Source organism: Acomys russatus, chromosome 27 (genome assembly GCF_903995435.1).
Source record: "Acomys russatus chromosome 27, mAcoRus1.1, whole genome shotgun sequence".
NCBI classification, from domain to species: Eukaryota; Metazoa; Chordata; class Mammalia; order Rodentia; family Muridae; genus Acomys; species Acomys russatus.
In genome coordinates this window covers 54,079,551-54,093,927 of record NC_067163.1, presented here as the reverse complement: position 1 = coordinate 54,093,927, position 14,377 = coordinate 54,079,551, and the positions used below count along the sequence as shown (strand labels likewise).

Sequence of the window (14,377 nt, the reverse complement as noted above, 5' to 3'; positions counted from 1 at the left end):
CTTTAAAGTGACATTTAGGGGGTTCGACATGTGAAGCTAAAAGAACTCCAGAGTTAGGGGTGCAGTGTAGCTCAGTTGATCAAGTGCCTGCCTAGCCCGCACAGTGCCCTGAGTTCAATCCGGAATATCACACTAAAAAGGGAGGGCGTGGTGACGTGGTCCTCTTCTCCCTGCGCACAGGAGGCAGAGACAGGACGTAGAAGAGTTCAAGATCCTTTTCCGCTGTGAACTGAGCTGGAGGTCAGCTTGAGTTATAGGAGAGCTGCCTCAAAAGAGCAAGGGAAAAAGCTCACATAGGTCTTACACGGCCTGTTAGTGTGGGAACGCTCGGGATGCGCGTGGCAGAATGTCACCTGTTGTTTCTTCATGTGCATCAGGAGGGCAATGAAGGAGGGAAGTTGACAGTATAGTTTGGGTTTCAGACTTTTTGCCTGCCCTGGGGTATTTACATATTCAATATTCCATATTTGCATATCTTCCATATCATCTTGAGAAGGAGCCCAAATCTGAGCAGGGAGTTCATCTGTTATATGCACTGTCTGAAGGCGAGCTTGCACAATACTTATATAAAAGTTTGCTCATAATTTTTTTTTCTTTACCTTTTTCAGCATAGATCTCGGGCTGAGGCTGAAATCGTTGTTGGTCCGGGTTTATCTCAAACCCTTCTGCCTGCTTCAGCCTCCCACGTGCGAGGCTTACATGTGTGCACTACCTCACCTGATTTAAAAGCAAGGTGTCAGGGTGTGGCCTTCTCCGTCTGTGGCATTGTGTCAGGGTTTGTTGCTGCATGGTTTTTGTTGTTGTTGTTGTTTTATTTTGGATTAGGGAGCTATGTTGGTTACTTTCCTTGTCACTTTGACAAAAGCGGTCGTTACAGTGTACTTGCATTAAGTGCGGACGTGCTTTAATAGAAAGAGGATTTGCTACGGGAGGACCATTGCTTTCTGCTGACGTGTGCACACTCAGTCACCCTTCTGAAGCCTGCCTCCTCTCATGTGACAAGTGGCTGAATGGTTTCTGATCCCTCTTCCCTGCCTCAGAGGAGATGACCATTGCTGAGCATTCAAGCTCTAACAGCCCGAGACTTTATTGGGAAAAACTTCTAGCATTATATGCCTTATTATTTTTTTTCCGTATTATCTTTGCCATGGCTTTGCATCTTAGAAATGCATCTGTCCTTATTTTGTCTTATTTCTAAATTACATCATTTTCCTGGGTAAGTGTTACTGATCACAAGGACTTTATATGGAATATTGGTTCTGGGAGGGTCAGGGAAGCTGTCTTAGTCAGTATGCTTGTGTCTGTTTCTCCAATCCCTAGCGAAGCTCTCTGTCTCTTTTATTATCTATATCTTTCTGTATCTTCCTTAAGGCCGCCTTCCATGTGTCTTTTCGGGGTAGCAAAGAGCAATCACATTTTCTCCATTATTGGAGGTTCTGATTACCCTTAAAGCCCCTAATAATGAAGCTGTCAGACCATGTTTAAATGAATGAAATAGAATGCTCTGCCTAAGTTCAATCAGAGCCCAGTTCTACTGAGACACAACCTAGAGTAGTGTGTGTTGTTTATAAACGACAGTTCTTACTTAGTGCGTGGCTCTTTGTTTCCTGAAATGGTTGTTTGCCTCCCCTGTGAACTCCTCACCCCCTGGAGTCCATGCTGCTTGACCCAGAGCCCTCAAGCTGGTCCAGTTAAGACGGTCTCTGAATGTGGAGGTCTGAGGAAGCCACTCAGAAAGTCACTGAAGCCTTTGGCTTTGCACCTTTACAGAACTCGGCTTATGGAAGGGAGTAATAAGAATAATTTGCTCTTATTTCTTCTGTTCACAGGCGCTGTATAACTCAATCAAGAACGAGAAGCTCGAGTGGGCAGTGTGAGTACGCTAGATAGCAGCTTTTTAGTAATGTGCTGGGTTGTTTGTTTGTTACTACTTTTCTTTATGCCTTGGGGGTAATTTTAGAGAGTTAACTATGCATAACCAGTTCTTATTTTATGTCGGTTGTCTTATCTGCTCTGTATGAAACCAAAGTGAACCCTGAGGGCTCTTTATTGTTGCTGGTGGTGGTACTGGTACTCAGCATTCTGCCTTTGCTTGGGTTGCTGTGTCCATAAGCCATTAGTCACCTTCTAATGCATCCTTTGAGAATGGCATCCTAAGAGAGAACCTGTTGGCAAAAGTGTGTCTATACCAAAGCCTAATGTGCATGGCTTGTGTAGTATCTAGTCATTTGAATTCTCTTCTTCCTGTCATCGTAGATGAAGGTTCCTTACGGCACTAGTCATGCTGTGACGTGACTCCATATTGATGAGAAGAGGGAAAAGGTTTTATGGGTAGATAACCTTGAGAAATAATTCATTAAGTTAAAACAGCCAGTTGTTTAAGTGTTGAAGTTTTCTAGTATATTCAGTGCTGCTGCCGCCGCCACCACCACCACCACTAATTATTATTATTATTATTATTATTATTATTATTATTATTATTATTAATAGTTTTTTAAGATAAGGTTTCTGTGTAGCCTTGGCTGTCCTGGACTCACTTTGTAGACCAGGCTGGCCTCGAATTCACCGAGATCCTCCTGCCTCTGCCTCCCAAGTGTTGGGAATACATGCATTTTCATTACATATTATTAGCAATCTCTAAAAGTTAAAAAAAAAAAAAATCCTCAGTCTTCTGAGAATAAACTGTATTGTTTCAGGATATATGCTTTAGGAAATACTGTTTAGATAAACTGTACTTAACTGTATATAAGCCAACAATACTTGTTAATTTTTCACAAATACACAAAGTTTTTTTCTTTTATAATTATCTGGTGAAATGGCTTAGCTGGTTAAGGCACTTGCTAGAAAGCCTGATGACGTGGGTTTGATTCCCAGGACCCACACGACCCATATGGTGAGAGAGAACCAACTTCTACAAGTTGTCCCTTGGCTTCCACATGCAGCATGACAGACTAGTGCCTATGCACCTTACCCAGTGTTGTGCCTAGCCCCCCCCCCCCACACACACACTCCCTCCCTCCCTCTCTCTTTCTGTCCCTCTCGATGAATTTTTAAAGTCAGTACCACTTGCATTGTTCCACTAAGCCATACGTTATTGTTACAAGTGAAAGAGTCTGTTTAGGAATTTAGTACCTGGAAGTGCAGTCACTTATATGTCTATACATGTCTATGCACATATGTTTATACATGATGACAGTCACTTACAAGCAACCTATCATTTCACAGAGTACTTTGTGACATTCTTAGCACCCGCTGCTCTTGCAGAGAACCAAGGTCATCTCCCAGCACCCAACACAGCAGTTGACAGCCATCACTCCAGTTCCAGGAGATCCTACATCCTCTGCTGACTCCCAAGGGCACCAGGCATCCTACTTAGAAACTTGGCATGCAGAGTCAGATCTGAGGGTGGTTTTCCCTGTCTGTAGGCCTGGTTAATATCAGTGAATGTGTCCCGGTTGACTTACAGGAGGACCCAGAACTGTTCTGTAGCCTTCACCATAAAACAGACTGCACTTCAGTTGATACCTAATTCTGTAGTTGGGCAAGCTCAGGTTCTACTTTTCTCTTTCCCTCCTCTTCTCTCTTTTTATCTTTCATTCATATGCTTGTATGTATGCTGATTTGTTTTACAAAGGATAAAAGTAAGGCACTGTGGCCACTAATTACTTTTTAACCTCCTTCCTCTATAAAACAAAGGAGTTGGATAGAATCATTGCAGGTACCTTTCTAGTTCTGGTATCCTGTTTTCTGAATTTTACTTTATACCAGTGTTTCCTAGACCAATTTCCCATAGAAAGAACAGCGTTGGAGGCTGGAGAGATGGCTCAGAGGTTAAGAGCACTGGCTGCTTTTTCAAAGGTCCTGAGTTCAATTCCCAGCAACTGCATGGTGGCTCACAACCATCTATAATGAGAGCTGGTTCCCTCTTCTGGTGTGCAGGGGTACATGCAGGCAGAGCATTGTATACATAATAAATAAATAAATATTTAAAAAGAAAAAGAAGAGTGTTGGGTTGTATAGAGTGAATATAAAGCAATAAAGGGAACGTAATGGGGACGGATGTAGCAGTCTGGAGAAAAACAAGGTGTCTGCCCTATTTCGCTTTATGTTCCCGTGATAAAACACCACAAACAAAATCAATTTGAGGTGGAAGGATTTGTTTCAGTTTGCAGTTTATAGCGCTGCTAAACATGACTGAAACTAGTATTTGCAGAGCTAACCTTAGCAAATAGTTTTGTACCTCGGCTTCATCGCACGGTGCTCTTCCTTGCGTTATCCCCGCATGCCTCACACGTCTAATGGCAGCACGGTGCCCTGCCAGCTCTCACACCTCTCTTGCTCTGACTCGTTTTCCACTTCTCATCCTTGCATGTTGGGTCTGCACTGCAGAGTGTCTTCTAAGGTCATCATTCTCACTCTTTCCTTAAACCCTGTCTGCTGGCTGCCTTGATGCAGACTTTCCCTAATCTAAGTGCAGTTCGGTCTGCCTTCCTAGATTTCGGTTACCTTGACACTGCGCTGCAGGCATTGGCTCCACACTTGGGTGCGTCATCTCTTGGTAGCCTTTATGAACATTAGTAATTTGCTGCCTGCCTGGGTTTTGGATTCTGCATAACCTTTGACTTCACCCACAATTTCTCTAGACTTGGCTTTAAAAAATATCCCCCTCCAATCATGCTGCTGCCCCTCATAGGTCTTGATGCATGTAGCTTGTGTGTGTGTGTATCTTGCGTCTCTGTGTGTGTGTGAGTGTCTATGTGTGTCTGTGTGTGTGTGAGTGTGTGTGTCTTGCATCTCTCTGTGTGTGTGTGTCTTGTGTCTCTGTGTGTGTGTGTCTTGTGTCTCTGCGTGTGTGTGAGTGTGTCTATGTGTGTGTCTCTTGCGTCTGTGTGTGTGTGTGTGTGTGTGTGTAAGTCTCTTGCTTCCTTCTATACTAACCTGACTGAAGCATCCCTCTGCTGTAAAACTTCAAGGAGGCCGTACACACTGTGCCTGAGGTGTGTCTCACTACACACTGTTGTTCTCACACTCCACACAGTACTCCTTTCAAGCCAGTGAAGTTACCAGTGCTTGACCCATAGCTGGCTGACTTTCTCTCCGTTCTCTGCTTGTAATCGTTCCCCAAATCCATCACAGCTCAGCTTATATGACACCCACTCCTTTCGGTTTTTGTTTGTTTGTTTGTTTGTTTTGTTTTTTTCCCTTGGCAGCCAGAAGTTATCTGTGTTTTACTTTATCTGATAACACTATAAAGTTTCTACTCCCCTAGAGAATGAAAGGATAGAAATTGTGCTGAAGGGGACACAGAGTTGTCCGGCTGCTGAAAGCGCTCAGCCACCTCATAGAGGAAAAATGATCATTTCCCCGTGTACATTCCTTTTCTCAGTTGCTCATTATTCATAAAGCATCTATTTGTTGAACTGCTTTGACCTATACAGTATGCTAGGAATTCTGAAAGAACAAAAGTCTGTATATACAGCCTGAGGCATTTTCCTTAGCTTCAAGGCAATTCATAGTTCATGTTTACAGAAAAAAATCAAAGCAGAGAGTAGGACAGATAAGATGGCATGCGTAACTAATTCTAGCCTTGTTTAAAATATACCCACATGCAGACCTTCAGGGAACACAACTAGCAATGTGGCAAAGTAAAAACACAATGGTATTTAGAAGAAAAATAATGAATTTGGTGTTTTAACCTCTCTGATTGTTGATATAACTCTATGGCACCCACATTTAGGAATTACAAGGAGTCCCCCTTAGAAAGTATGTGCCGGGCTCTCTTTAATGAAGTCACGAGGTAACCATTTTCAATACTGACCCACGAGGTAATCTCATTCATACGTCTGTTCTCACTGCTCTTGCCTTTCATTTTAAGTCTGAGTGAACATTTTATAGCTGCTTCATGGAATAATCTTTGCTATTTCATATTTCCCTACCAATTCATGCTATGGTGAGACCATTTCAGAACCTTTGTTACCTGTTTTGCTGAGTTAAATGGTTTCTTGTCTGCCCTCAAATAGTGCCTCATTGTTGCTTCATATGTGGTGGAGTGGCATTGTTGGGCTCTTTCTGTCCCTCCTCATGGTTAGAATAGCCCTGCACATTGCCAAGCAGGGCTGCAAAGAGCCACAATAAAACTTCTACTTCTTTCTTGTGAACCTGAATTGTGCCTGTCCTTTCTGGTACCATAGTTGCTAAGAGACGGATTTGCTGACATCAGAAAGTGGGAAAAAACCTTTCAAGACTTTCACGCTTCTTTACTGCTGTGTCTAATTGTGTGTGTGTGTGTGTGTGGTGTATGTTTGTCTGTGGTGTGTGGCATGAGTGTGTGTTGTGTGGTGTTAATGTGTGTGTTGTGGTATGAGTGTGTATGTGTGTGTGTGTGAGTGTGTGTTGTGATTCTGTATGGCATGAATGTATACATGTGATGTGAATGTGTGTGATGTGTGTGGTATAAGTGTGTTTGTTTTATGTGTGTTGTGTGGTGTGTATGGTGTGTATGGTGAGATTGTGGGAGAAAGTGTATGAGGCGGGTATGCCTGCACCTGTGTACACACGTCCTCAGGAAAGGGGACTGCCTGCCTTGTCTAGAAATCTTCTCTGAGAGTTACAGAGAAAGCTTGAGGGCTGGAGCGGACATGGAGCAACTTATTACTTGTCCTTGTGGCTCCACACTTTAATTCTGTCTAACCCAAGGGTCTGATCTGAAATTATTACTTCCATTTTTCTGTATAGTCTCTTAAAGTCTTTTTTTTTTTCCAAGAAATGACTCCTGAGAGCTTTTTTATTCTTGTTTTTTTATTTCCTTTTCATACTTTATTTAACTCAGCATTGATCTTAATTTTCAGTAATAATACATAATAATTAAAATGTAGTCTCAGTTCCTCTGTGGGAATTAGTGGTCCTCGAAAAACAAATCATTTTGTTTTTACCCAAGACATCCTTTTTAAAATTCAGACTTAAATGTGCTACCTTTACTTATGAAGATAATTTCTTTCCTTTCATTTAGGTTTTCTTTTTATCATTTTTTTCTCTTGTAATTCTCCCTCTGAGCTTTCCCTTCTTGCCACATCAAAACCATCTAGTAATAAAAGTTGAAATTCCTTTGTCTGCCTTTGGATTAACAGGACTGTTTCAGCGGAAAGTGTGGTTAGCTTCATTAGTTAAATTAATAACAACAACAACACCAGAGTCTCATGTAGCGCAGCTGCTCTTCGCCTGGTTTTGTAGCTGAGTGTAACCTTGAACCTGTGATTATCCCACTCTGAATCTGGCGTGCTGGTGTTGTAGACATGCCACACCACACCCAGGTTCATATAGTGCTAGAGATCAAACCGAGAGCCTCACGCATGCTCGGCAAACACGCTGCCAACTGAGCAACATCTCCAGCCCTTTCTCGGAAGATTTCCTGTTTGTGCCATTGCTCTCTTGGCTTATGTTCGTATTCCTACCGTGGCAGGTACTGCATCACGTGTCACTGTGTGGAAGTGTCGTAAAGAACCACACACATGTTACTGTATGGAAGTGTAAAGAACCACATTATTTTGTTCACTTAAAAGGAGATAAGTTGAATTTCTAAAAAAACCACAGGGATTAGAAGTTGACACTTAAGATTTTGAGCTGAAGAAGACATACTATCTGGAAATCAGTTATGTAGAATTGATCCTGAGTATGGATCATACTTTGTCCTGGCCTTGCACGTTTTAGGAAAGCAAAGTTTCAGAGCTGGTAACTTGGAGAAAACTCAGACAAGTCTATAAAATGTCATATTATTAACCTAGATCGTAGTCCATACATCTCATCTAGAAGTGTTTCTTGTTCCCTCTCAGTTAAAAAGATGCCTTTCTCAGATGTATATAATTCAGGCATATAGGAAAGTAGAGTAATTTGCTACCAAATTCTTCACTTTTCAAATGCAAATTCAGAAAGGGGGGGAAAAGACACAAGATGTGTTTCGTGCATAAGTGCTGTCTCAAAGTGATGGCACTGAGATAGATTCTCAGGGTGTTTTAAGAGTTCACTGTGATGATGGCGTTAGCATAGATAAAGCTGGCCTCATCTTCTTCAGCTGGGAAGACGCAACGTCATCTGGTTGGTGAGTAGATGGGGCGTGACTATAATATTACCATCTTGCTTGTCCTAAAGCGATTTTGGAGTCACGAAGGCAGGAGGAATTCTGGGGGCTGGACTGTGAGGAAATGTTTTCTAATACATTGGCCATGTAGGATTTGCTATCATCTAGAGAATTTGCTAACCTTGGCTTTTTAGAAAAGAATAATACAAAAACCATGATTTTTAAGTGATCTACAGTATGCATAGGCCCTGAATATATGTCAATATTTGTTTGGATTTCATCACTTACCTATCTCTACATCTTAGTATAGATGTCTTTTCAAAACGCAAGAAAAATTAGCCATATTAATAAGGCTAAAGGAAGTTACTTGACTGTTAAAATTTTCTAATAGGATTTTTGCAAGTCTCTTATCAGATTTGACCTCAGTGTATTTCTAAAACTTTTTCTTTAAGGAACATATTGAGGCCACCAGTTATAATGTTCTTAGTTTAGAAAGCTAAACACTACAATTGTTAAAAATAGATTTTTATTTAGACATGTAGTTTAGAAAGCTAAACACTACAATTGTTAAAAATAGATTTTTATTTAGACAGCAAAGCAAGGAGCTCTCATCTTCACATCTGTCAGCATTCTTATTGATATTAATGGACACCCCGCAGAGCTCAACCCTTTAAATAAAAGCACAGCCACGCTTTTACATTTAGAAGGTCTAGGCCCAAACAGGCTATTTTATTTTTTTTTTAGAAAATAAAACATAAAGTGTTTCATACTTGCATTGGTGCCTTGAAGTTCATCAACATGCTTTGCTTTTATCTTTGATAAGTGATAAGGACAGACCCATTTTAAACTCCTCCTGCCTGGTGGCATCATAATGCAGAACAGCAGAGAGCCCAGGACAAATCTCCACTGTTTCACTAAGCTCACCAGTTTGTTTTCCAGTTTAGCAATGTGCTCTAGCAACCACATTGACCTGCTTTTTTGAAGTGTTTGGTTGATTAGTTTATAAACTTCACTTAGGTATAACCCCATGGTTTTCTTAAAAAAAAAAAAAAAAAAAAAAAAAAAAACTGTCAACTCTAACAACTACCATAATCCATTACCCCATTTCTACCACTCCTAAAACAAGTCCTCATGCTAAGAAGCCAGCTTACTTTATGTGGCATTTTCCCTCCTTCTACTGACTGGACGGTGCTATGTACACAACTACGCTGGTTATTTATTACAATATTTCAGTTAAAAGATGCTACCCATTATGTGATGTGCATCCCTCTAGGTATCCTCTTCAACGTAATGCCACCCAGCAGCTTTAGTGTTTGATTTGATTTTGATATCTATTAAGCTGACGCTGAGTATGTACCCTGAGGAACATACCCAGGCTTTTCCTTCATGGAGGAGAGCAAGGCTTTGGCTGCCTGCGACTTGCTGTGTCCCACCTGCCTTCCTATAGGTGATATGATGCCCCGGATGGGGACATCCTCTTAAGAGGCCTGTGAGCTCTCTTCCTGAGAATTCTGCCTTCTCCTGTCTAGATTTTTATTTTCAGTGAGATGAAAGGATGTAGCTTGTGAAGCAATTCTGAGATGAAGCTCCTAAGTTATGGTGACCAGAGCTGGACTGGAGATTCAGAGTGGGGTTTGAAACACGAACCTCTTCTAATGTTTCTGCTAGAGGAGTGCATATGCAGGGCGGAGCCTGTTGAGTTGCTCAAGCCCACCTGATAGAGGGGAAGAAAAGTGCACTTCAATCCCAAGATAGGGCTAAAGTATAAAAATGGAGAGCATACAAGAACCTCGTCCTAAGTCAGACTCACTAACAGCCTGAGACCAAGTCCTGAAATTCTAGAACATTCCCCAACATACACACTTCATCTCATTACTACTCTGATATTTAATATACTTACTTTTTCCCATAACACATTTCTAGCTATAAGGGAAAAAAAACACCAGAAAGCACACTTAAAAGCAGGGAACACGATTTGAAGAGACAGAAGAAGCACCAGAATCAGTCAGATAGTGCAAGGAAGTTGAATTTGTCAGAGCTCCTGGTGAAAACAACTCTGATTAAGATGCTGAGAACACCAGTGGGTAAAGTAAACAGCACACAGGAACAGATGGGAGGTGTTAGCAAAGAGATGGGCGTTCTAAGAGCAAAACAGTGAAGCTATATATAAGCATCACTGACAGACATGGTAGGGTGTTGGGGCCCATTAATAGTTTCGACCTGTGAGAGAGAAGACTCTAAACTTGAGGATATGTCAGCAGGAGCTTCTGAATGGAAAAAAAGGGGGGAGGGGGGCCTAAGATTTATTAAAAGGAACAGAATATCTGAGAACTCAACAACTAAAGAAGATGTGCCCCTCTGAGAATTGGACAACTCTGGGCGTAATGTACTGACACCATGTGCAAAAGAGGCAAGAGAGAATGGAAAAGAGATACTGGACCAGCAGGGACTGACAGTTTCCCACCAGTGTCAGACAGCAGCAAGCCACAGATCCAGATAGGCCAGAAAACAGGAGGTAGAGTAAATTTAGAGGATGAGGGAGAGCCCTACATTTTGGTATATCATTTCTTTTTTTTTTTTTTTTTTTGACAGCATTATATTTTATTGTCCCAATGTTTACTCTCAAAATGAATTTGTAGATCCAGCACTAAACAGACGCTAATCGCACACATGATTATTAAAATAATTCCCGAGCACTCTAATGAAACCCAAAGACGTTTTATAATTCTGCGAAGCAACTGATAATTCATTTCAAGCTACAAACAAAAGCACTGTGTTAACTCAAGAAACCCATTTTAAATGTAAACACCTGTGTAAGCTGAAGTCACTGGATGGAGGAAAATAGACTGGGCTGACTAGTACTAAGGAAAAGGACAGAAGCAGCTGTATTAGTTGAGGCAGAGAAGATTTAAGTGCAGGGAAACATTCAGGAATTAAGAAGCCACGGCAGCCCTTCATGTGTTCATCTACCGGGAACGTCACCACGTCAACAGAAAGTCAAAGTCTGATAGATTCTAAACCTTATACATGAAACTGATGACAGATCCAGAGGCAAAAAGTCAAAGTCATACGTTGGTCAGTTCTACTGCACCATCAATAAATTGGATGTAATTGATGTCTATTGGTGACTTCCTATAGTAACAATAGAATTCAAATATTGGTTGGGCTGTTGATTGCGACAGAGTTGAGAACTTGGTCACACTCTCAGCCACAACAAAGCATACCTTAACACTTTTTGTTAAACTAGAAAGCTTATGCTATTTGCCCTTAGACTAGAATGGACTTAAATTAGAAGTTAACAATTAAATTGTAAAATCTCCTAAAAACAGAGAGCCTAAGCAGCATGCTTTTAAATAGTCCGTGGGGGCAATGACTCCAAAGAAAAATTTAACAGTTTTAATCTAACAGGAAATGAAAATGGAATTTATCATAATGTGTGCACTGTGGTGAAATCAGTGTTTAATTACTTTGCAACTTATGTATAGATTAGAGGAAGAAAGGGGTTTCAAATCAATAACTTTCTATATCAGAAAACTGGGATCGAGGGGAATCAATTAAAACCCAAAGTAAGTAGAAAAAAAGAAAAAAGTTAAGGCTGAAATTGTGATCAGGTAATTAAGAGAGTTAAGGTCAGTTCTTTGAAAAGATTGATAAAATAGATAAGGTCTATCCAGTGTTAACTAAGATAAAAAAAAAATTGAAGGCTTAAATTAAAATTACCTATTTCAGATATGAAAGAAATGTAATTTCAAATATTATGTCACTTAAAGGAATATAAAGAGATATTACAAAAAGCTCTATGACCACAGATATGATGGGAACAAATTCTTTAAAGAAAATGTCATCCAAAACTCACTGGCCAATAGCAATGAAACAGTTGAATCAGTAATTTATTGCCTTTTTAACTAGCACCACATCTAGATGGTGTTATTGTTAAATTCTGCCAAACATTTGCGGAATGAATTTGACCAGCTCTTTATAATCTCTCCAAGAAGATACAAGTGAACAGGAGCACCACTCTGCATTCTCACATGCTGCACGTGTCGTAACCACCACAGTAGATAAAAACCATTAAAACACAGACCAGTGTGTCATGAGCACACCGTCAGAACCCTTAGTACTCACAGACCAAAATGAGACTGGAGTCAGACGGCAGGGGAGGAGGGTTCCCCCTGTCTGAAGACTGGGGGTGGGGGAGAAGGGAAGGAGGGTGGGACTGGGAGAAGATGAGGGAGCGGGCTGCAATCAGGATGTAATGTGAATAAATTAAAAATAAATAAATTCTTTAAAAACAAAAACAAAAAAAAGCTGGGCATGGTGGCACACGCCTTTAATCCAAGCACTTTGAGGCAGGGGCAGGTGGATCTCTGTGATTTTGAGGCCAGCCTGGTCTACAGAGTGAGTCCAGGACAGCCAAGGCTACACAGAGAAACCCTGTCTCAAAAAAAAAAAAAACCCATAAAAATAAATAAATTATTTTAAAAAGCAACACACACACAACCAAACCCAGTGTGTAAATAGAATTAGATACCACATTCATGTTAGATTCTCTCTGAATGTGCAGCAAAGTTTGGTAAACGTCTCAAAATTGATGTGTTGCATCAAATAACTAATTATGAAAGACAAAAGTTGAACTTGGCAGTTGATGCTAGCAATACCAGCACGTACGGAGCAGATTCAGAAGGATCAGGAAGGAATTGAAGGCTGTTCTTGGCTGTGCAGCAAGTTCAGTGTCAGCAACGACTACACACAACTCTGTCTAAACATACACTAACACAGAGTCTTATCAGTAGATATTGACGAAGCAAGGCCGAGTTTATTACCTAAACATGATTGTTAAAATAGTCAGCAAACTGGAAATAGAAGATTTCTCAGCACGATAAAGAGCACCTATGTAGAAAAAACTGGAGTCAGTCTCGTGCTGAGCTTAAAAGCTTACCTGTGTCAGTCCAGAAAGGGGCGAGTGGGGAAATAAAACCATTTCATCTCACCACTGCTTTTCAGTATCATGGTAGAGAAATGGGAGGGAGGGAAGAATGGGAGGAAACAGGGGAAGGGCTAACAATCGAGATGTAATATGAATAAATTAATAAAAAAGAAAATAAATAAATAAAATACATGAGAAGAAAAAAGAAAGAAAGAAAGAACAAAATCCTGCCGAGTGCAGCATGATAAGCAAAGGAATAAAGGTGTTGGCACACAGGTCTAGCAAACAAAGAACGGTCTGCAACTGTATGATTGCTTATACAGAAAATCCAAAAGGATTGATGTGGGGCCACATTTTGACATCTGTTAAAAATGAATAGATGAAGTGCTACATTTGCCTTAGAAATATGCTGTGTTAAGAATAATGTCACAGGTTAAAGATGATTGTTTCATGTTTTCTGACATCCATGTTGGAAAAAAAAATCGTGGCGATGTTGTGGGAATGAGCAAGCCTCCTGAAGGAGATCCAGGAAGGCTTTCACAATATTGCTACAGATAGCACTTCTGTCCCGCAGCACAGCCATCACACACCTAAGTAGTCCACGCTGAAGATCAAAAGCCAGCCACCACCAGATGGCACCAGCCCGCATCTGGAGCAGGTGGAATTCCCTGCCCGCCCCCATCCCCCAGATCTTGACAAGACCATTCATAAACCTTCCTTAGCAACACTAAAAGTACTTGTTTTAGAACCTCCATTCTTGTTATTTTGTCATAAAGTTCTGTTTGATACATACAGTTTTCCTAGTAGAGTGTCTTCCAGTTTTTAATACTCAAATATCAGAATTTGTAACCAACCTGAACAGTTTATAACATGTCATTAAAATGTCAAATAGTAAATTTAGCAAGTTCAAAAGAACCAATTGAAAATTTTAAAGTACTTATATTTGATTCTATTTAACCAGAATATTATTCTAACATATAACCATTATAGATTATTATTGTGATTTATTTTGCATTGAGTTTTTACAAATTATACAAAAATGTGAAGACGAATTTGCCATATTTCAGCTCCTGAGTAGGCAAGCAGAACTACTGGTTATGACATTGTACACTGTGGCACTACAAATATCCTTTGGCTGATGTTATAAAATTAATATTTGTGTCCTCTGAGAGCATCCACCCAGCAGCAGTTTGAAACAGATGATGAGACGTAATGCCAAATGTTGGGTGAAGCATAGAGAGTCTTGTGGGAAAGTGGGGGGAAGGATAGAAAGACCTGGAGGTGACAGGAGCTCCACAAGAAGACCAACAGAGCCAACTAACCAGGGCCCAGAGGGGCTTGAAGAAACCGAAGCACCAGCCAAGGACCGTGCATGG

The 14,377-nt window shown here is 40.7% G+C and overlaps 1 protein-coding gene across 1 annotated transcript in view; it reads left to right on the top strand.

Annotated features, from left to right (window-relative positions):
• LOC127210047 (PH and SEC7 domain-containing protein 3-like) overlaps positions 1-14,377 on the top strand; it is a 114,544-nt gene that overhangs the window by 18,530 nt on the left and 81,637 nt on the right. Inside the window, exon 2 of the mRNA XM_051169740.1 lies at positions 1,830-1,873. Within this exon, the coding sequence (XP_051025697.1) occupies positions 1,830-1,873 (44 nt within the window). The remainder of the gene's footprint in view (positions 1-1,829; positions 1,874-14,377) is intronic.